At 47.7% G+C, this 21168-nt stretch overlaps 1 protein-coding gene and 1 long non-coding RNA gene across 2 annotated transcripts in view; one reads left to right on the top strand and one right to left on the bottom strand.

Moving 5' to 3' along the window:
• IGF2R (insulin like growth factor 2 receptor) overlaps nucleotides 1–21168 on the bottom strand; it is a 104120-nt gene that overhangs the window by 67185 nt on the left and 15767 nt on the right. The window contains exons 2-4 of the mRNA XM_045500202.1: nucleotides 16193–16332; nucleotides 5967–6088; nucleotides 4177–4275 (exon numbers count right to left, since the gene is read on the bottom strand). Of these exons, the coding sequence (XP_045356158.1) occupies nucleotides 4177–4275; nucleotides 5967–6088; nucleotides 16193–16332 (361 nt within the window). The remainder of the gene's footprint in view (nucleotides 1–4176; nucleotides 4276–5966; nucleotides 6089–16192; nucleotides 16333–21168) is intronic.
• On the top strand, nucleotides 15639–18090 carry LOC123609256. Its single transcript, XR_006717699.1, has 2 exons — nucleotides 15639–15841; nucleotides 17763–18090. It is a non-coding gene; the product is annotated as an uncharacterized LOC123609256 (long non-coding RNA).

Below are 21168 nucleotides of genomic sequence, written 5' to 3'. Positions count from 1 at the left end.
CACTGTCGGGGTCCCCGGCGACAACAGGAACAAAGCAAAGGTCGACAAGAGCTTCAGCGGCTGTACATTTAGCACCACCAACTTTCCCTCACTACTGCCCAATCCCAGCAGCACGCTGCCGGAAGCCTCCCGCTTCCTTTTTCTTCATAACGCTAACGTGTATTTCCGGGCACTTCCATCTGCTGACTCGCCAGCTTTCTCCCACGAGAGAGGAAGCTCCCTGAAGACAGGGACTCTGTCACTGCTGTGGTCCTAAGCGGGAGGCTTAGGATGACGCCTGGAACCTAACGGGGCCTCCCGAAACACCTGTTCAGGAACGTATGAAGACACGTTCCTCCTCTGCGCATCTAATCCAACGCTTCCTGGATTCTAACCTAGGCCCTCTCACTCATCTCTAGGAACTAATGTCCTCTTATTTTTAAAATTTCAAGGAACCCACTAGAAGACCCTGCGCTTTACAAGGTCTACCTATTTCTGAAGGCAGAGCATTCAAGCCCAGAGATGCGCCCAAGAATAAAACAGGCCCTGGTCATCTAACTGACATCATGTACCGCCACGTCATCTTTACGGAAATACCCCTTTAATCGCCCTGCCAAAGAATGCCCCAAAATTCACATTCTTGGCAGTCATTTTTCTAACGTTTATTTCTGGGAGGGGGCGGGGAGGGAGAGGGGCAGAGGGAGAGGGAGACACAGAATCTGAAGCAGGCTCCAAGCTGAAAGCAGTGAGCCCAGTGCAGGCCTAGAACTCAATGAACCACAAGATTATGACCTAAGCCAAAGTTGGATGCTCAACCAACTGAGCCACCTAGGTGCCCCTCGGTGATCATTTCAAAGTCATCTGCTACATCACTCTCAAAGGATGGTTTTCCTAAAATTGACTGAAAAAAAGACTGAAGCTATTCACAGGCAGATCTATATAACAAAAACTAACTGCTTACTATTTAGCTAAAAAATTATTCTTAGAAAGATGCTATCAAACCTGCAGGAATACTCTGACCTACTAACCCTTTTCCTGTTCTCAGAGGACTGTTCCCAGTCCTGTTCTCAGAGATTCAGGGAGATCTAATGGATCAAATCAAACAACCTCAGGGCACACAAGAATTCCCTTCAGCCAGACCCCGAAAGCAAACTCCCCCAACGCCCACAGCATTGATCGGGGGTCTCTCTGATGACTGAGGGGGCCGGCGCCTCCGCTCCGGGGACACAGGCACACCAAGCCAGCAGCAGGGTCGGCAGGCCAGATGCCAAGCCTAACGCTGCATCCTGCACAAAAGTGGCCAAAAAGAAAGGTACTGCTGCAGACGGTGACTAGGTTTCCGTGAGAGCGACCACGGCGTCCAGAATCCTACAAACCGACAGCCCGTCATCCTCCGGCAGGTTAATACAGAAACAGAACTCGAGCAGGGAGCGAGCCGGCTGGTGAGACAGGGAGCACCTCTCTAGTGACCAAAGGAAGGCCTGGGAACGAAGGGAGCAGCCTGGAACACGGCGGGAAGGAAAGCCGGGGCCATGTGTGAAAGAACTCGTAGTTCCAAACTAGCTCGGTTTCACCAACAGACTCGAGAGATTCCAGGAAGCGAGGTCCACAGACACCCAGCTCAAGGCAGTTTTAGCAACTTCTGGCCGGCTCGCTACTCCAGGAAGGAACAGAAGACACGCCTAACACAGCGCCCCACAGAATTGGAGCGTGCATCGGAAAAACAGTGAAGGCTCCTGGGGAAAGTCCTCCCCACTTCCTGCTCCACTGAGCAGAGCAATGGAGACATTCATAAGAGCAGGAATGTAGTCGCCGGGAAGGAGGTCGCTTGCCAGCTTCAAACACCACACAGTGAATCAACCTTGTTAGCACCATACGTATATTAGCTGTATTTATGTAACTCTGGTAAGAACACTGGCATGCCAGTTCTGAATTTCCTGTGTTCCCAAGAGTGCCACGGTAAGGGGACGTCCGTCCGTGATATTTTAAAGAAATTATCTTAAAAAAAAAAAACCAACCAGGATCCACTAGACAAGCATTATTCCGCCAGCCTGTAGAGCCAGTGTCTGGAACTCCATGATATTTGCCCACCAAATTCTTCTAAACCTGACAAAGCAAAACTGACAGCAGAAATGAAATGTGAAAACCAAATCTGGTTGGTTTGTTTCCATGAAACATCTACTAGTTTTTGAAGTGATACCACAGCCCATAAGGTGTAATCAAATCTTACCAAAAACAGAGAAGAGGAAATCTACTTGATTATGATTTACTAACAGCAACGGCACTGCTTTTTGGCGGCCACCGTCCTCTTCCATGCTTCCTGCCTCAGTTTACCTGTACCTGAGGCAGGATGAACCCAGGTCATGAATGAAGACACGCCCTCCGCACCACAGGTCTATGGGTTCTCTGAAAGCAAGAACCCTTTCAAAATTTAATGAAATTCCTACTTCTTGGCCCACGACAGGGCGTCGATAAATGAAAACTGAATGAATAAAGCTCCAGCTACCAACCAGACCTAAAGAGAGTATCACTGAGGACAAACTGTATGGTGCTCATGATCTTTACGTCAGCTTCCAAGAGAAATGAAATGTCACCGTTTTGAGAAAAAACGAGGGCTATACCTCTCCCTTAACATACCAAAATCTAATTTAGAACAGGGGCCCACTCAATTTCCCATAAAGGGCGACAGAGCACGTTATTTTAAGCTCCGTAAGTCACATAGATCTCTGTTGTTGTTCTTTGCTTTTTTTTTTTTTTTTTTTTAATCCTATAAAAATGTAAACCCTGTTCTTAGTTCTGAGGCTGCACAAACACAGGCCAGGGGGCAGGAGTTGGTCCAGGGTCTGCAGCCTGTGACTTCTGACCTGCACCATGAAGAAAACAGAAAATAGGTTGCTATTTATGTATTTATTTTGAGAAGCGATTTTTCCCCAGGTGGTGGGAGACACAACTGTCAGCTCAGCAAGGCGAGGTAACAGGACGCACAGGTAACACTGGAAAAATGGGCAGCACTTTCAGGCTGGAAAACCAGAGCCCCAGAGGACATGTGTGGGGCCCAGAGAGGTCTGAGGCCCCAAAGAGAGCAGGAGGCATGTGTCTCTGTGTCCCTGAGATATTTCTCCACCATTCACCAATATATATTGGCAAAGAGCTTAACCTAAGTGTTAAAATTCAAGGTTTAAATGTGACCCGGTCTCCTCAATGTCAGTGTCATTTTCTTAGGCATTCATTCTTTTCCACAATGGAAACTGCTTTCTCGTTGAGTATTCCTTACGCTCCTCTCCAGGAGGCAGCATTTTCCCTCTGCCACTTTCCTATCGGACTGTCTTTTCTTTTAAAGACTGCCATATTTGAAAGACCACTGATAACTTATTCTCTTTAACTTAATTTGGCTTTATTTTCAAAAAACAAACATCTCTCTTTTCACCCTCCTTCAACGGCACTATCTTAGGCCATCACGGAAAATAACAGATGGCCCCCCATCTGTCAGTTCCTAGAACCTGAGAGAGTCTGTGAACCGAATCCTTTGGAACACACAACTAACGGAGACACGTGAGAGTAATAACCCACGAAGGCTGTCGTCTAGGTGAGCATAGGACACCACCTTTCAGACGCGGGATGGTGAGAGGGGAGGAGCAGCAGGGGAGTGCTGTCTGCTCTCAGTGGAGCCAGCTTCAGAGTCTCTGGGCTCAGGGAGAGGATGCTTCATTAATCACCAAAAATGACTTGAGCAAACACCAGGAAAAGAGTGGAGGGAGTGACAGGAGCCATCTAAGTCTCTGAGGTGAACTGGCAGAGAACTGAGGGGCTAGGAACGCCTGGCCTGGACTCGGAAAGCGTCCAGAAGCCGCCCCACAGTGGGGGAGAGATGGGGCCGGTAGGAAGAGGGAATCCGCTGAACACAAGCTCAACCACGTTAGTCACCAAGTTGCGCAGCACCAGAAACCAAGAACTAAGTAACCAACTGAGTAGATGCTGAGCCAGTCCATTTCTAATCATATCCTGTGATGTTTTAAATGCCCTGTTCTAAAAATAAGAACCACCCAGCCTCATTTTAACAATTAAATCATACGGTTATCTTTGCTCAAATGGAATCCGAAAACTAAAAAAGATTTTGACCCCAAAAGGTTTGCGCCAGTATCTCAACTCTTAAAGGTCCCAGAACGTCAAGCACGTGACCTTGAGCCCCCTCGTTACCTCTTTATTAGCTTTAAATATGTCTTTCTTGCAGGCTGCAGTGGTCCTCCACTCGAAGTAATGCACACAGTCTGTCGCAGTTACAAATTCAGGAGTTCCCTATTTTTAAAAAAAGTAAAAATAAGTTACGATACTGCATGATGTAAGGTTTTTTTTTTTTCTCCCTTAAAGTTAGAAACAGTAAAGGCTAATGAAAATTTGAAAGCAGAAAGAAGAGGGGGAGGAGGGAGGACACAACTGTTTTAGTTAATCAAGGTCATCAAGAAGTTCCCAGACGCAAAAATTATGAGACAAAAGCTTCATGAAATCATGTTGGAATTTTGGTATAATCGGTCCAAAACTGTTCTACTGCCCCAACTATGCAAAGCACAGTAAACTCATGGGATGCAATCCTCAGAGCCCTTCCACTCTCAAACTCCAAATGTTCTCTTAACCAAATGCCAACAAAATCAAAGCCAGAAAATGTGACCTCATACTTCCTGTAAGCTGAGGACGGACGCCCATCTGGACCCGACTGAGTTCACACACCAGCCTTGCTTCAGACACCCCACACTCAAGGGCAGCCCCTCCTAAGAGACTGCAACCAAGGTGGACTCCAAAATGGTCAACCACAGCGCTGCTGGGTGATACGTGATACTGAATTTACCTCCATACGCCCACATGCAAATCTAGGGAGTTCTTCGCAATTCTGGTTCTTGTACGGTGAACTCAGAATTCTTGAGGGAAGTTAGTTAAAATTAAAGCAGCAGCTAGCTTATTCTGTAGCACAGACCTCCATATTTCATATCACTGCAAACAGATCTTTTTCCAAGGTTTCAACATAGACAAGAGTGCAACTGACAGGCTGGTCCAAAATTAACAATGTAAGTTCTATTTTTAAAGTTCTTCAGAGGAGACATTATAGGTCTGAAGATGCAGGAAGTCACAGCACCAAATTCTAAAATGATACTTTAAAGCAAACTGATACCCACATGAGTTTCACTCAACCTTATTTTTCTAAATACTTGCATTCTTACTCTGATTAGAGAACATTCATAAGACTTGTATATAAATTGCTTCTCCTACGATGAGTACTGGGTGTTGTATAGAAACCAATTTGACAATAACTTTCATTTAAAAAAATAAGTAAATAATAAAAATAAAAAATAAATTGCTTCTCCTAAAAGCTAGCAATTATTCACTGACAGTCCCTTTCTGAACACTAGAGATTAACAGCAAAAACTCGCATGCAATATACAGAGGATAAGAACAAACATCATGCTTTAAATAACTATTTATGTCCCCTTTCGATACTAGCAATACTTGAAAAAGTGATATTAGTGGCCATTGTCTGCTGGCCAAGGCTTCTCCTAGATAGATGTTGGCCTCTCCAATTTAATGTAAATGAGAAAACAAAAACCTTTTTTAAAAAAATAAGTGCATTGCCCTAAAAACTACCATAATAAAATGCTATGAAAATAAGTTTTAGAAAAAAAATTATGCCTGCAATTTATGGGCATTATGCTGAATGTAAACGTTCAGCAGTGTTTCGAGTTTAAACATGCTAATCACCTTGAATTGTAGTTTTATACAGGATGTAGGTCAAGTTTCGCTTAAAAGTTGTAACTACAGGCTAGGGTTTGTTTATGTATTGGTTCTTAATGGTGATGGCGTTTTGGTTGGGGTTTTCAGTTTGTGTTTTTAATTTTGCTCACTTATTCTTCCCGGAATGACACTGTAGTAAGAATGTCCAACAGACAAACATTTTTAACAAAAGGAAAGAACATTATAAAGTGACTGTGCGGACTCACCAAAGTTTTCCCACATAAGAAGGTGATGCTAGTCTGGATTTTGTGATTTGCGTTTTGCTTACAGGTCTCTGTTGTATTGAATTCCAGAAGAGATCTGGTTGCAGTTTTCAAAGAAGAATCACCTATTTGGAAAGGAAAGAGCATGAACAAGCTATAAAACATTCATGACCATAAAGCCATTTCCGAGCATAAGCAAATTAAAAGTGGTACCATAATTCATCTGAAAATTCATAAACTTACAGGCTGTCCCTTCCCCAGAATTCTCCAGCTGAGGAATGGCATCTCCATCCACCCAGCTGTTCAAGACCCAAACACATTACATGAGTCCCAACTTTCTCTCATCTATCACATTGAGTAAGTTGGAACACTCTAATGGTTTTCCCTCCATCTCAAATCCATCCGCTACTCTCCACCTCTACTACTGCTGCTACTAAAATCACTACCATCCCTCACCTACACTCTGGCAGCAGCATAGAATTGGTCCCCTTGCTCCACTCCTGACCCTCACCATCCTCCTTCCCCATCCACCTCGACAGATACAATCTCCAAAAACATAAGTTAGAAGGGGCGCCTGGGTGGCGCAGTCGGTTAAGCGTCCGACTTCAGCCAGGTCACGATCTCGCGGTCCATGGGTTCGAGCCCCGCGTCGGGCTCTGGGCTGATGGCTCAGAGCCTGGAGCCTGTTTCCGATTCTGTGTCTCCCTCTCTCTCTGCCCCTCCCCCGTTCATGCTCTGTCTCTCTCTGTCCCAAAAATAAAAATAAACGTTGAAAAAAAAAAAAAACATAAGTTAGAATATACGTATAACTCAACTGCTCAAGTTCTTCAATAAATTCCCATCATATATACTATCAAAACAAAATTTTTTTCTTTCAAATTTTTATTTAAATTCTAGCTAGTTAATGTATAGTGTAACATTGGGTTCAGGAGTAGAATTTAGTGGTTCATTACTTACACAGAACACCCAGTGCTCAACACAAGTGCCAGCCTCAAAAATCAAAATTCTTTAGAATGGCCAACAAGTGGAGTGATTACATTTCAGTTTTCCCAGTATATTACTGTAATAATCCAGAATAAAATGTCTATTCCATACCAAATACTGATAATTGGTATAAGCAGATTAGGACAAAGAGCACAGACAGATATGTGTGAATCAAACCTTGATATGTGACAGAGTAATAGATCAGTGGGCAAAGAAGAGACTTTCAATAAATGGAACTGAAAACAAAATGGAAAAAAGATTAAAACTGGATCCCTACCTACCACTGTACATGAAAATCAACTCTAAAGGAATTAAATAACATCAAACACCAAACTTCAGATAGAACTCTTGGTAGAAAACATAATTACCTTTTAGATCTTAACGTAGGAAAAATATTCAAAAGCATTAGCTCTAAAATGTCAATATATTTGACTTAGTAAATTTAAAAGTTTACATTCACCAAAAAAAATAGCTTAAGGAAAACAGAAACAAGTTTTAAACTGGGAGATATAAAAAAAGTAAAATAAAAAATAAAAAAATAAACTGGGAGATACACAGAACTGGCAAACTGGCAAAGAATTGGCATCAAAAATATATACATTCACACACCCAAAAAAAAAAGGAAAGGAAAAAAATTTTATAATCCTAGAAAATGAAACAAAATAACCTCTAACTGAAAGAACATACAAAAAGAAGACAATGAGGAAAGACCCACACCTAGTCATGTCATGGTAAATTTTAATATCAAATGTAAAAATTCTAAAGCTTCTAGAAAGGTAGAATAGGTCACATGCAATAAATAACCCAATATAAAATGAACCAGATATGACCAAAGGGAAGAAAACCATGTCAGTAAATGCACGAAGAGATGTACAACACCCCTACTGATCAAGGAATTACATATTGAGAACACTTGGCATACTGATTACAACCATCCCATTGACAAAAGTTGAATACCAAGTGTTGGAAAAGAGATGGCCTAGCATGCCTTTGTTGCCTCCGCATGGCATTATGTCCTAATATCCATGTATCCTGTGACCTACATATTCAACTCTTATGCTCTTGTGTATATACACAGAAGAAAACCATACACATATACGTATAACAAGAAACAAATGAAAGAACATCTCATGTTCCTCACACTAGCAAAACTGTGGAAACAACCCAAATGCCCATCAATAGAACCATGGATAACTTACCTTTGGGAGAGCCACATAATATCACAAAAGTGTTAGTAGGAACAAACCATGGTGAAAGATAACAATTACATATAGCATGATCTATGCTTTGTATAGAGTTAAAAATATCGGGCACGTAAACACACACACACACACTTTTGAGAGGCAGAGACACAGAGACAAAGACAAGGAAGAAAAATTTAAATATAGGCTAATTATTACTCCCAGGGAAGGGAAACGGTGGCGGGGGGGAGGGGTGGTGAGGAAAACACAGAGACAGTGGTTATTCTCAGGTTCCTGGATTCTGTTAGAGATGGGGTTCATTACATTATCCAAAACAGAAATTAATTAATTAATTAAAAAACAGAAAAAGGTTACCCACGGATTAGTTATGACTGCGTATCATAAACTCAGGATTATAACTGGTCCATTTCGATACAAATACCTGATACCTTTTTTTGAAAAGAAATAAAGGAGGAAGAAGAGGGAGAGGGGTCAAAATTAAGATGCCAGTGGAGAGGATAATGGATTTCAGAGCTGCCCCCAGAGCACCAGGCTCACAGTACATTGGTTCTTTCTCCTGACTGCCTGCCCGCCTGTCTTTGTGCAAAGGTCCACCCGAATCACTCTCTCCCCTAAAATTCCCGGGATCCGTCCGAAAATCTTTTTCCTCGACCAAAAGAGCACACAAGCCCAGAGGAGTCTCCGGGACCGAGGACAGCGCCCCGTGGACAGCGCCCGTAAGCCCCGCCTACGGCAGGCGGGTCTAGGGCCGGGAGACGGGGCGGGGCTTCGACGCGCCCCTGCAGCGCTGCGCTCCAGGAGACACGGAGGGCGGGCAAGGACCACAGGAAGCGGCAAGCGCTGTGGCCAGAAGGGGGCGCTCACAGGCCGCAGCCCCCCCACCTTGAAGACCCTCCCCCGCGCCTCCTGTCCCCCCACACAGCGGCCCCTTCCGGCCCTGTGCCCAGAGCTCCCGGGGGCTCCTCATAACAGCTGGGTCCGCCCTGAAAAGGAAACGCGGAGGGCCCTGGCCTCGGGCTGGGAGGGATCCAGCCAACCTCTGCCGCCGCGGCACTGGGCACCAGCATCCCTAAGCGCCAGGCCCCCATCAGCATCGCACCCGCCTGTCCACCTCGCCTTCTTCCTCTGCCCACTCCACCCGGTGGCCGGGACCGGCTGCCAACCGGGGCACTCGGGGAGAGGCCGCAGCGAACCGCGGCAGACAACCGCGGCAACCGGCCAGCCTGGCCGTCCTCCCCGGACGAGAGCCGGGTGAGGACTGCGGGGCCGCGGCCAGCACGCCAGGCCCACGGCCAGCTCCCGAGGACGGCGCCAAATGGGCTGGGCCGCGCTCGCCGGGCCCGCCAGACCGCGCCGGGTCCTCCAGACCGCGCGCCGGGCCCGCCAGACCACGCTCTCCAGGCCGGGTCCGCCAGACCAGACCGCACTGGCGGGGCCCCACCAGACCAGACCGCGCCGGGTCCTCCAGGCCGCGCTCTCCAGGCCGGGTCCTCCAGACCAGGCTGCGCGCGCCAGGCCCGCCAGACCGCGGTCTCCAGGCCGGGCCCGCCAGACCAGGCCGCGCTCGCCCGGGCCCGCCAGGCCGCGCCGGGTCCTCCAGACCGCGCTCTCCAGGCCGGGTCCGCCAGACCGCGCTGGGTCCGCCAGACCGCGCGCTGGGCCCGCCAGACCGCGCGCTGGGTCCTCCAGACCGCGCGCTGGGCCCGCCGGACCGCGCCAGGCCCGCCAGACCGCGCGCGCCAGGTCCTCCAGACCGCGCTCTCCAAGCCGGGTCCGCCAGACCAGGCCGCGCTCGCTGGGCCCGCCAGACCAGGCCGCGCTCGCCGGGCCCGCCAGATCGCGCCGGGTCCTCCGGACCGCGCCGGGCCGCGCGCGCCAGGTCCTCCAGACCACGGTCTCCAGGCCGGGTCCTCCAAACCAGGCCACGCGCGCCAGGCCCACCAGACGGCGCTCTCCAAGCCGGGTCCGCCAGACCAGGCCGCGCTCTCCAGGCCAGGCCGCGCCGGGTCCTACAGACCCTGCGTACCAGGCCCGCCAGGCCACGCTCACCAGGGCCCGCCAGACCGCGCCGGGTCCTCCAGACCGCGCTCTCCAGGCCAGGTCCGCCAGACCAGGCCGAGCTCGCCCGGGCCCACCAGACCAGACCGCGCTGGCGAGGCCCCACCAGACTAGACCGCGCCGGGTCCTCCAGGCCGCGCTCTCCAGGCCGGGTCCTCCAGACCAGGCTGCGCGCGCCAGGCCCGCCAGACCGCAGTCCCCAGGCCGGGCCCGCCAGACCAGGCCGCGCTCGCCTGGGCCCGCCAGACCAAACCGTGCTTGCCGGGCCCGCCAGGCCGTGGCGAGTCTGCCAGACCTCGGTCTCCAGGCCAGGTCCCCCAGACCGCGCCGGGTCCGCCAGACCACGCGCTGGGTCCGCCAGACAGCGCTCTCCAGGCCGGGCCCTCCAGGCCGCGCTCGCCCGGGCCCGCCAGACCAGGCCGCACTCACCCGGACCCGCCAGACCAGGCCACGCTCTACCGGCCAGGCCGCGTCCGGTCCTCCCGACCCTGCGCACCAGGGGGCCCGCCAGGCCACGCTCGCCCGTACCCGCCAGACCAGGCCACGCTCTACAGGCCAGGCCGCGCCGGGTCCTGCAGACCCTGCGCGCCAGGCCCGCCAGGCCACGCTCGCCCGTACCCGCCAGACCAGGCCACGCTCTACAGGCCAGGCCGCGCCGGGTCCTGCAGACCCTGCGCGCCAGGCCGCGCTCACCAGAGCCCGCCAGACCAGGCCGCGCTCCAGGCCTACCAGGCCTCGCCTGCAACCCTCGGCGCCCCCGGCCGAGCCCAGCCGAGCTCGCAACTCGGCCTCGCTGAGGCCGCAAGCCCCAGCGGTCCCAACTTCGCAGGCGGCCTCAGGGCCCACCGCACGGCCACCGGGCCTCCCCAACACCTCGACCAGGGCCTGTCAGACAGGCAGACAGCCCTCCCCGTGCTAGTCACCAATGTGCTCCAGCAAGGCTTCCCCCGTTACCCACTTTCCCTTCTTTATCGTGTCGTGTCCTTCAACGTGTACTGTTCACGTGTCCTTTTCACCAAACGAAGAATCCCCCTCGCTGCCCGATTTTTCCCTCCAGCTGCTGCCTCATTTTTCTGCCCCTCTTTGTATTAACACTCTTCAAAAGAGATTTCTATTCTTGCTACCACCAATTACCCTCCCCTCTCTGATACTCCCCCCTCCGTCCCTTGCACTGGCTGCTCCCCCAGAGCCACCTGACTCCCTCAGCTCCAAGTCTTTGCTTAAATGTCACTTTCTCAGCGACACTTACCCCATTTAATATTCTTGAACACACACACTCCCGAGACCTCCAGCACTCCTGGCTGTCCCTCCTTTTCTTTTTTACATCCATCATACTCTAATACGCTACCTAGCCAGTGTTTGTGTTTGTCTCCCACTCAACTACTAGTATGTAAGCTCCACAAGAAAAGGGATTTTTGTCTGTTTTAGTGACTGAGTCATTCAAGTATTTGTTACAAATAAATAAATGAATATTAAGTGTTGGCTGTTTCAAAATATAATTTATACATATATCTTTTCAGATGTGACTTAACCAAGTAAATCAGAATAAAATATACAACTTGTTCAACTATCCCCATATAGTTAGGGTGGGCCAGCACATTTGCCACAGTTAACAATGCTACAAAAAAAAAAAAAAAAAAAAAAAAAACTTGTACAAAAAATCTGTATACAGTACTAATTCCTCTACTGGTTAAGATTTACAAAAGTAGGTTATGGGAATCTGGGTTTTAAAGTCTAACAGATATTATTGCCAGACTCTCAGGAGAGGCCGTAAGACAGAAACAGGAGTTCTATCTAAAACTCTCCCAGATATCATCTTAAATATCCAATAGAATTATATGTTTTTTTAAAAAAGGAAAGAATACAGGGCTTAAGAAAAAGAGATTCTCACATCTTAGGAGTCAATGATGCAAAATTCAGTGCAGCGATCAACCTGAATGACTGTCATAGATTTCCCCCAGTGCGCACAAGAATCAAACCATCCAACTAGCATCTGAAGTCAGGGGCCAGCCTCCTGAGAGTAAAGGAAGTCACTTGATGCAGCAACTACAACCGGATTCACTGTGTCCTACCCAGGTCACCAGCAAGAAGCCGGTCAGAATCCGAGGCTTTGACGGTAAGTAACCGCAATTACCACCCTTCCCTGGTGGGTATGTTACTTCAGCTACATGTGCTAACAAGTTTCCTGAAGTAGATATACATAGTTTTTTAGCCCTCAGAAAGATTATCTCAATTAAGGCCAAAGAATTAACATTTGGGATGTCAGGAGGAATGTGAGCATAGTATTTCTACCTACTTGCAATGTTCAATGTTATGACTCCAACCCACAGGTTACAACTGAGTCGCAACTGATTGAGACGGGTGACACAGTACTAGAACTTAGAAATTCTAAGAGAATTTCAGGCTTATGAGAAGTTTCAACTATTAAATTTGTAATTATTGTTAGTGCCTAAGTTCTAACTTTCAGATCAGACATCTGAAGTACTTTAAAAGGAAATCAAATAGGTGAAACGTATACGTCGTTTTAAATTGTGGTGAAGGTGGTTCAACTAGTTCGTAAACAGAACCAAATGTGGTTCACGGGTCCCCTAAAAATGGCTGCTGAACTCTGCTAGATTTATATACGTAGCAGTACCGTTTGCCTAAGAAAGAACTAATGCAAGACTTTTTAAATCAAAACTGATGTAGTGTTGTTTAAACCAAAGTTGACGTCTTACTATCCGTTTCTAAGAACAGAAACGGCCTTTGTGGGCACTAACGCACATCGATGATTACCTTCCCAAAGGGTTACAGAACCACCATCTTCCTGTTTAAACTTCTGCACATTTGATAGAAGAAAAATGAGATTTCATTATTGCTTTGATTTGCATTTATACCTGGCTTACGAATGAAGTTGTACTGAGCATCTTGGATTTCTTCTATTGTAAACCGCCAGTCTTCAGACTGCCATTTTTCCTTGGGTTCTTGGTCCTTCGCCTGCACCCCGCCACCGCCCCCGCCTTTTTTTAAGTTTATTTACTTATTTTGAGGCAGGGAGGGGCAGAGAGAGGGAGAGAGAGAATCCCAAGCGGGCTCTGCACTATCAGTGCAGAGCCTGACACGGGGCTTGATCTCACAAACTGTGAAATCATGACCTGAGCCAATACCAAGAGTCGGACAGGACACCAAGAGTCACCTCGGTGACTGAGCCACCCAGGTGCCCCAGGCTGTGTGTTTTTCTAATCATTTATTAAGAGAAGCTCCTACCACCCCTAGATTATATATCTATTTTGCTACATTTCTTCCCGATGTTCTAATCATTTTATTTTAATTTTAACTGATCTGTAATTTCTGTTATAGGGTACGAAGGAGAGGTCTAAAGCTGTTTCCTAACAGATAAATTGCTAAATTACACCCAAACTTTTGGTTATACATTAACTTCTCATACATATTTTGATCTATTGCTTTCCTAGCTTTTCTGTTCTCCTACCTATTGGGAGCTCCAATTTTTGTAGCTGTTTTCAGAAGTCACATTTTTTTTTTCCTTTCTAACAAGTTCATAGGGAGTTAGTTTCTCAGCTGCCCTCTCAGAGCCGGGAGTTCAGACTTCCCATCGTGGTTCCGCATATTACCTCTCGAACTGTCTGATGTGACCCTATGACTCACAAAGCAACACGGCCTCAAATAAGGACACGGGCTCTGGAGCTTGCCTGTCAGCATTCACGTCCATAATCATGCAACCTCTGACAAGCTCCTGTATCTATTTTGTGCTTCAGTTTCCTCATTTATAAAATCAGGGAAATGGAGTCACCTACTTCAAAAAGTTGCTGAATAAGCTAAAGAAGATATTTTACTTAAAAACATAATGCCTGGCACATAAGCACGTAACAAATTTAGTTATTATTTAGTTATGAAACCAAATTTTTTAAAAAATTTTTTTCATATTTATTTTTGAGACAGAGTGTGAGTGGGGGAGGGCCAGAGAGAAAAAAGGAGACAGAGAATCGGAAGCAGGCTCCAGGCTCTGAGCTGTCAGCAAAGAGCGCAACGTGGGGCTTGAACCCATGAACCATGAGATCATGACTTGAGAAGTCGGACACTCAACTGACTGAGCCACCCAGGTGCCCCAAAACCAAATTTATAATAACACAGTCGGTTATTTCTATTATATAATACAAATGAGCAGAACTAGATCTGACTCAAGGTTATCTCGGTGCTAGTGTGAAAGTCATTTGCACCCGCTTTTACTAGTTTGCTTTCTTGAGGTGAAGGACAGGGCGATGCTGAATGTCTCCATTATCCGGCGTATGTCCTCTCCCTCTGGGAGTGTGAAGTTCAGGGGAAAGTATCTGTCGTGTGTGTCTGGGAGTAAAATGAGACCAGAAACTGCAAGTTTGTATCTTAATCAACCTGTAACTTGGCTTTCAATTCATCTAGTTACCTCTGGCTTCTCCCCTTTAACCAACCTCTCCTATTCCATTGGGCCCAGCTTCCTAAAAATGCATTTTATCAGATCACCTCCCCCATTACTGTCACACAGCATCTATGATGGACCCACTACCAACATCTCAGAAAAGATCGACTCTCCCGCCTGGTTTTCAAAGCCAACTCAACGTGGTCGTTGTCAAATTCTGTCCAGCCAACCTAACTTCACAAATCATACCTCTAGCCATTTACTTGTCTGTGTCCAATATCCATCCGCTGCGCTGTATTTCATCAGTCGGAAACACTGTAGTCAAATATTATAGTGAAGTCAAGAGGAAAACTACCTTTCCTTTTTCTGGAAACCTGAGTAACACTGACCAACAGGCCCAGTAGTGCCCTCCTTCATGAAGCATCAAAACAGAACAGCAGGAAGTTGGCCATATCATTTGCAAGTTTTTAAATCTATGAGAAAATACAATTTGTCCAACCCACGACTTCAGAATAACATGGCGCTTTCTCAGACCTCTGTCCTGAGCCTCAACCCCCTCTTACCAGTGTTTTCAAACTAGACAGTGTCCCCGTCCGAAGAGAAGGAAACTAAGAGAGCTGCCTCTACCAGCAGACCTCACAGACCTTACTCTTATCACTCTAAACATTACTTTCTAAAAAGCCCTTTTAACTGTGTTTAGGCGTTTTCATTAAAAATGACAGACGGAGCTACCACGGCAAGCTGACCCTCCCAACTGCAAACACCTGAGTGCCCTCTCCCAGCGACCACCCTGTCCCCAGTCATATGCAGGCCTTTGTTTCGTGACTGTCCTTCACAGTCACATCGCACTGTTCGAACTGTGTTGGTCGAAGGTCACTACGGACATCCATGGACCAACCAAGAGAAAGGGCTGCCGTGTTTAGCTCTGCCCTGCGTCTCTTCCTTTAAGCCTCCCCCCTTTGCTGTTCCATGTAACTTGGTGGGGCGGCTGCTGTTGGCCACCTTGGGCCCCTCATCCTCACCAGTAAGAAAGGGATCCTAACCCCAAAGGAGGCCATTTGGGGAAATGAAATGAGTCCTGGGAAAGAAAAGTCTGCAATTCTTGCTCTTGGATTGGTGGTTCTCAGGACGATTTAATTTTTAACATAAGCTGAAAACTGGTGACCACCTCTTGTCCCATGTGAATACGGACAACCTGAAGGGTAGAAGCGGGGTCAGGGGCTGGGCACCAGCTGGAAGAAGTAAGTGTGAAGCAGGGAGAAAGTAAAGATGGGGTTTAAGAGAAACATAAGAAGGCAGAGCCATATAAGAAACATCCTTCTGTATCAATAGATACAAATGTGCACAATTCTTCGTGACAATAGATACAAATGTGCACAGTTCTTCATGATTGGCCAACAGTATCCACTAGATGGAAGTAAGCTAATCTGATCTCACACTGGACATCTAAAATTGTTACCACTTTATTATAAAAGATAAAAAATGTGTATAAGCACATATAAGCATACGTGTAGACAGCTCTATGTACATAGTCATTTTTGCAAAACTGGGATCCCACACAACCAGTAAAGTAAGGAGAACTTTCTACTTACCCACAGAGTGATAGCTGCTTGTCTTGGAGTCGTACATACAAACAGCACTTGCTTGCCCACACTGGGCAATATCCAGATTTCCACAGATGCTGATCTTATAAAGCATGTTATTTTTGGTATCAACAGCTTCCCATGTATAACTAGAAAGGAAGAAAAACAATTTGTCACTGTCACTGATCTGCCAATAATTAAGCTTCTCCCTGGCTTCACATGCAAGCCACATTTACTTAAGACTGCCACAACCTAAAAGACACACTTTCGTTAGCCAAAAAATACTAAAGTCAAACTATGTTAAGTTGAACAGAAGCCAGGGCAGAAACCACTAAATACCACCTCGCGCTGGTTCAGTCCGCCCTGAAGCTGCCACAAGACTGACCATCATCAAAATACTTAAAACTCTACCATTAAACAGTATCAACTCACATAAGTAACTGCCCCAGAATCATGTTGAATATTAAGATCGCAACCTTTCCAATCAGCACTGGAATGCTGAAGAGCCAAAGAATTGTTTTAAACTTTGGTTATTCTATATAAACACTAGCGATGGCATGAAAGACAGTCTCGGGTTTTACCTTTTACGGCTACAGTTCACATCCAAAGGGACAAGACAAAGTGGTGCAATGAATCAACTATTGGCTTCAAAATCAGACAAACTTTACTTAAGCTGGACCCACTACATCAAGCATTTGACAGGCATTAAAACACTCTCCGTTCAAACCTCTGCCAAGTAAACACCGAGTACTTGTTAAGGAGTCAATCTGCATACGTGGGACAAAATGATAGCTTGTCCGTTCTGTCAAAGCAATTATTCTCCATTCTCTACTCTTCCTGGGGAGAATGTTTTGTCGTTTTTGTAAAACAGGGGTCATTTCCTCAGCAAGGCTAAAGACAGGAAATGAGGAAAGCAACGAAAAAGTTCCTTGCAAAATGCAAAGATACTGTATTAATTCAACAGTCGCTGGAGAGAAGGCTTAGGAGTTGTTGGGGTGGGGGGGGGGACACCTGGAGGTCGCTGAACCCTGAGACCACTGAGGTGTAGCCAGAGCTGATCTCCCCAAAGCAGCACCTTGATGACAGAAGGCACTCACTCACAGAAGTGGCGATGCACTTCCCAGAGCCCCCTTCCGCCGGGCCTCAGGACAAAGACTCCACAACCCAGCAGGCAACATGGCCCTCCCCTGCAGGGATGTGGGCCCCCTCTCCCCCCCCCAACCTCCAGCAGCCCTGTCCAGTAACAGACGAGCCCCAAGTGTGGGGTGGTGGCAGGCAAGGAACCAAGCATTCTCCCGAACCTAGGTGTGGGGACTGACCAAAATTTCCGTGCCAAGAAGCAAAGGGACAGGAACACCCCAGAGTGCTCCCCTAGAGGTTCTGACAGCCAGCTACTGGAAACCTGAAAAACAGGCCGGGCGGGCGGGAGGTAAGGCCAGGCTCAGAAGCAGTTACCATTGAACTAAGCTTCTTGTTTTTATTTTTTATTTTGTATTTTTATGTTTTCAAGCTTAGTTGACACACAATGTTAATTAGTTTCAAGTGTGCAACATGGTAATTCATTCTCTCTCTTCCTCAGGCTGTGCTCACAAGTGAAGTTACCATCGGCCACCATACAACCTGTTACAATACCGTGGACTTTATTCCCTGTGCTGTGCCTTTTATCCCCGTGCCTTGTTCATTCCGTAACTGGAAACCTTTTCCTCCCTCTCTCCTCCACCCAAGTTATCTACGCCCCCAGGCACCCCCTTCCCTCTGGCATCCACCAATATTGAACTCAGAGACTTTATCAGTAACCCCTTAGAGTTATCTCCTAAAGTCATGAGGGCTAAAGACAAGAGAAAATAACCCAAGTATGACCAGGCATGAGAATGTCATCAATAAAGGCCTGTTTCCTTTGACCTTCACTAGCCTTTCTTTATTCATTTGCTTCAAAAATATTTCTTAAGTACTCACTGCAGAGGCACTGAGGGGTGCAGCGATGATCAGAGACCAAAAGCCCCCTGCCCTCCAGGGGAGGACAGAACATAAATGGGTAAACAAATACACAGTAAACAAAAATAAAATGAACAGGTAAGCCATTTCACAGGCTGGTAGGCCAAGTGCAATGACAAAACAAACCAGCGTGGGATAGGAAATGACCAAGGGCGTACCTGAGCCTGGAAAGTCTTGAGATAGTGTTTTCCCTGGGACCCGAACAACAAAAAGGAGCAACTCAGGGGAAGATATGGTGGGAAGAATATTCTGGCAGATGGACCACTGCTAGGCCCCGAGGAGGGAATGAATTTAGCACCGCGACAGAAAAGGAAAGAGGGCAATGAGGCTGGAGGGAGACGGGTAAGCAGAGCAAGCAGCAGGTAAGGTCAAGGACATGGCGAGGCTGGCTACACCGGGGCTTTGCTTTGCAGAGTAAACAATGTCGTTTTTGATCTAGTACTTGAAACAAAGGAAGGCCACTCAAAGACACTATGGATCTTTCCTTAAAATTTTAAGCTAGTGTTTTTATTTTGCAGAGTATTAGCAAAACTTTCCTACTAATTACAGTTAATTTTTAAAAAATGCTAATCTTTTATTCAAGAGCAACGGCCATGTTTTTCTGGGATACTAACACATCAAATCTAAAACCTTAATAGTGGTATCATGAAAGTGTTTCACAATCCTGAGTATACGAGCCAGGTACATAAAGGTATCATTTTAGAATGAATCAACTAGTAGGAATCAACTCTAAAGCAATCCACACAGCGCCTAAAATGCTACGCTTTTCTTAAAAACAGAATTCCGCTGCTGGTTTCGCAGAGGTGATATTTAAATAAGGTAGTTGTAAAAAGTGTGTGTTTAGGGAGCAGAAAAGAGATGGGGGGGAAGAAAGCAAAATGGGGAAGATTGTCTTGATTATCTGGAAATCAGTGTCCCTAGCAAGAAAACTGTTGCTCTGTCCCATTTTATTTCTTTTCTCCATTTGCATTTCCTATTTGCTCTGTCAAGATTTATCAAAATGGTAAGTGGCTATGGGAGTGAGGGGCAATGAGGACCCTATGAAAGTTCTTGGGCGCTGGCTTCTTTCTGGGGGTTGCCAGAGCCACCTACCACAGGGCAGCCCCTCCAGGCTGGCACCTTCAATGACACTCACAAACCCAACCTGAAACACCCAGGTTCGAAGACTCCTTGGCCACGCCACTTAAAAACGACGGAATGGCCACGGCATGTTTCTAATCTACACTACCAAGCGTCTGGAAGAAAATATTTGCAAGCTGAGCGGAAATGCAGTCTACACACACACATACACTTGCGCGCGCATCTTGAATACGTCTGCTACACAAACATCTCCCACGAGACGGGTCTGAAAGCCTGTGGGCGTCTCCTTGAATCTCTAACACCCCAATCTGCATCAAGTCTCCCAGGTCACTGTGGCTTCTACCCTATACACCACTCCCACCCCCACCCCGAGGGAAAGGACGGGGCACGAGGAGGTGTAACAAGGGAGAACCACAAAGGCCCAAGGAAGCAGTTGGTCAATGGGAAACAGCACCAGCAGCCCTGCCCGCGGTCCCAGCCTTGCGACATTCGGCCAACATCCTCAGAGGAGAGGACGCAGCCGATTCCCAGTGAGAACTGCTCTTCTGGACACGTCTTCTGTGTGAGAACCTTGGCTTTGAAAAGTTAGCAAAAGCAAGCAAGACCCTTGCCGTTCTACCTCACTTTCCAGAGCGTGAAACGTAGTCAGCCGACGTCCCCCTCCCACTCTCCAAAAATCCAAATTCATTTCCATGCAAACCTGACGACTCTAGATACGCACGTAGGCACAGTAAGTCCTCTCGATCCACAGCTGTGACGCCAGCACGACTGGCAGTGCCCACCATGCAACGCTGGCTCTCGGTAGGCGTCCCCAGCCGCATGGCTCCTCAGGGTGGTCCCGGCCTCCCCTCCCAGAACGATGATGAGCAGGCCCAGGGCCGCCGGGAACAAAGCCGTGGGGGACCAGGGCGGTGGCTCTGCACACCTCTCCCAGCAAAGCCACCGTCCTCCCACGGTCCCGAGCACCCTGGCCTGGGAGCCAAAGATCCCAAGGCACAGAAGACCAAGTCCCCCGCCCAAAGCCACAGAGCCATGAAATGTGCCTGGTCTACCTGAGCTCCAAGGGTAAGTGCTTAACCACTCCAGCGAACTGCTTCATTTCGTTTCAATTTTCAAAAGCGTTTTTAACTTCGCAGAAAATAGTTTCAATTACAACACTGAAACTGACAAAATATTCCACAAAACTTTAGTTGAAGTCCTGTCGCAATAAATGCCTCCAAAACGACAGATTCCGTCCGTACTGCGTGGGCTCCCAGACTGAGCGAAGCCACAGTGAGCCCGTCGAAGACCCAGGCTGCCCCATCCACGGTGGCCCACAGACCGTGCATTTGCCGAACTCGAGCTCCCCCCAGGGTTTGCACTTCTGCTCTCGACCCCCGTCCGCTTCCACCGCTCTTCAGCACAGTCTGAACTGCCGAACCCCAAAGGTGCCTTCTGCAAACTCTTTCCTCACTCACCCAGTGGTTCCTGAAGAAAGAGCATCGATCCCTGAGCCCCCTACCCACAGCTGCCCTCGCCCCCCTGCGTATCCAAGCTGGGTGAGGACGCCACTGAGAAGGAGATGCATCTCACACTCACTCTCCTTTAAAACATGTACTTGGCTCAGCGGAGAGCTGCCCTTTGAAACCCCAACCAAGAGTCTCACAGTGTCACCAGGAACTCGGAAATATCCTACAATCACTCCTTCGTATCCAGCAGGGAATGGCGGAGGGGGCAGAAGTCACACACAAGGCAAATGACTTTGGACAGCTCTGATTTTAAAGTGGATCCTGCTCCTGAAATGTGCCGCGAACATGGACAATTTCACCATAAAAACCGAGCACACAGGCCAAGCCCTTCCCTTAAAGAAAGCTCAAAACTGTCTGCCCCTGACTGCAATCCCACCGCCCCTGCTGAAAGTGTCCTGGACG

The sequence above is a fragment of the Leopardus geoffroyi genome, chromosome B2, assembly GCF_018350155.1.
Source record: "Leopardus geoffroyi isolate Oge1 chromosome B2, O.geoffroyi_Oge1_pat1.0, whole genome shotgun sequence".
NCBI classification, from domain to species: Eukaryota; Metazoa; Chordata; class Mammalia; order Carnivora; family Felidae; genus Leopardus; species Leopardus geoffroyi.
Note: the sequence above shows the minus strand (reverse complement) of the source record. Positions and strands in the feature narration are given on the sequence as shown.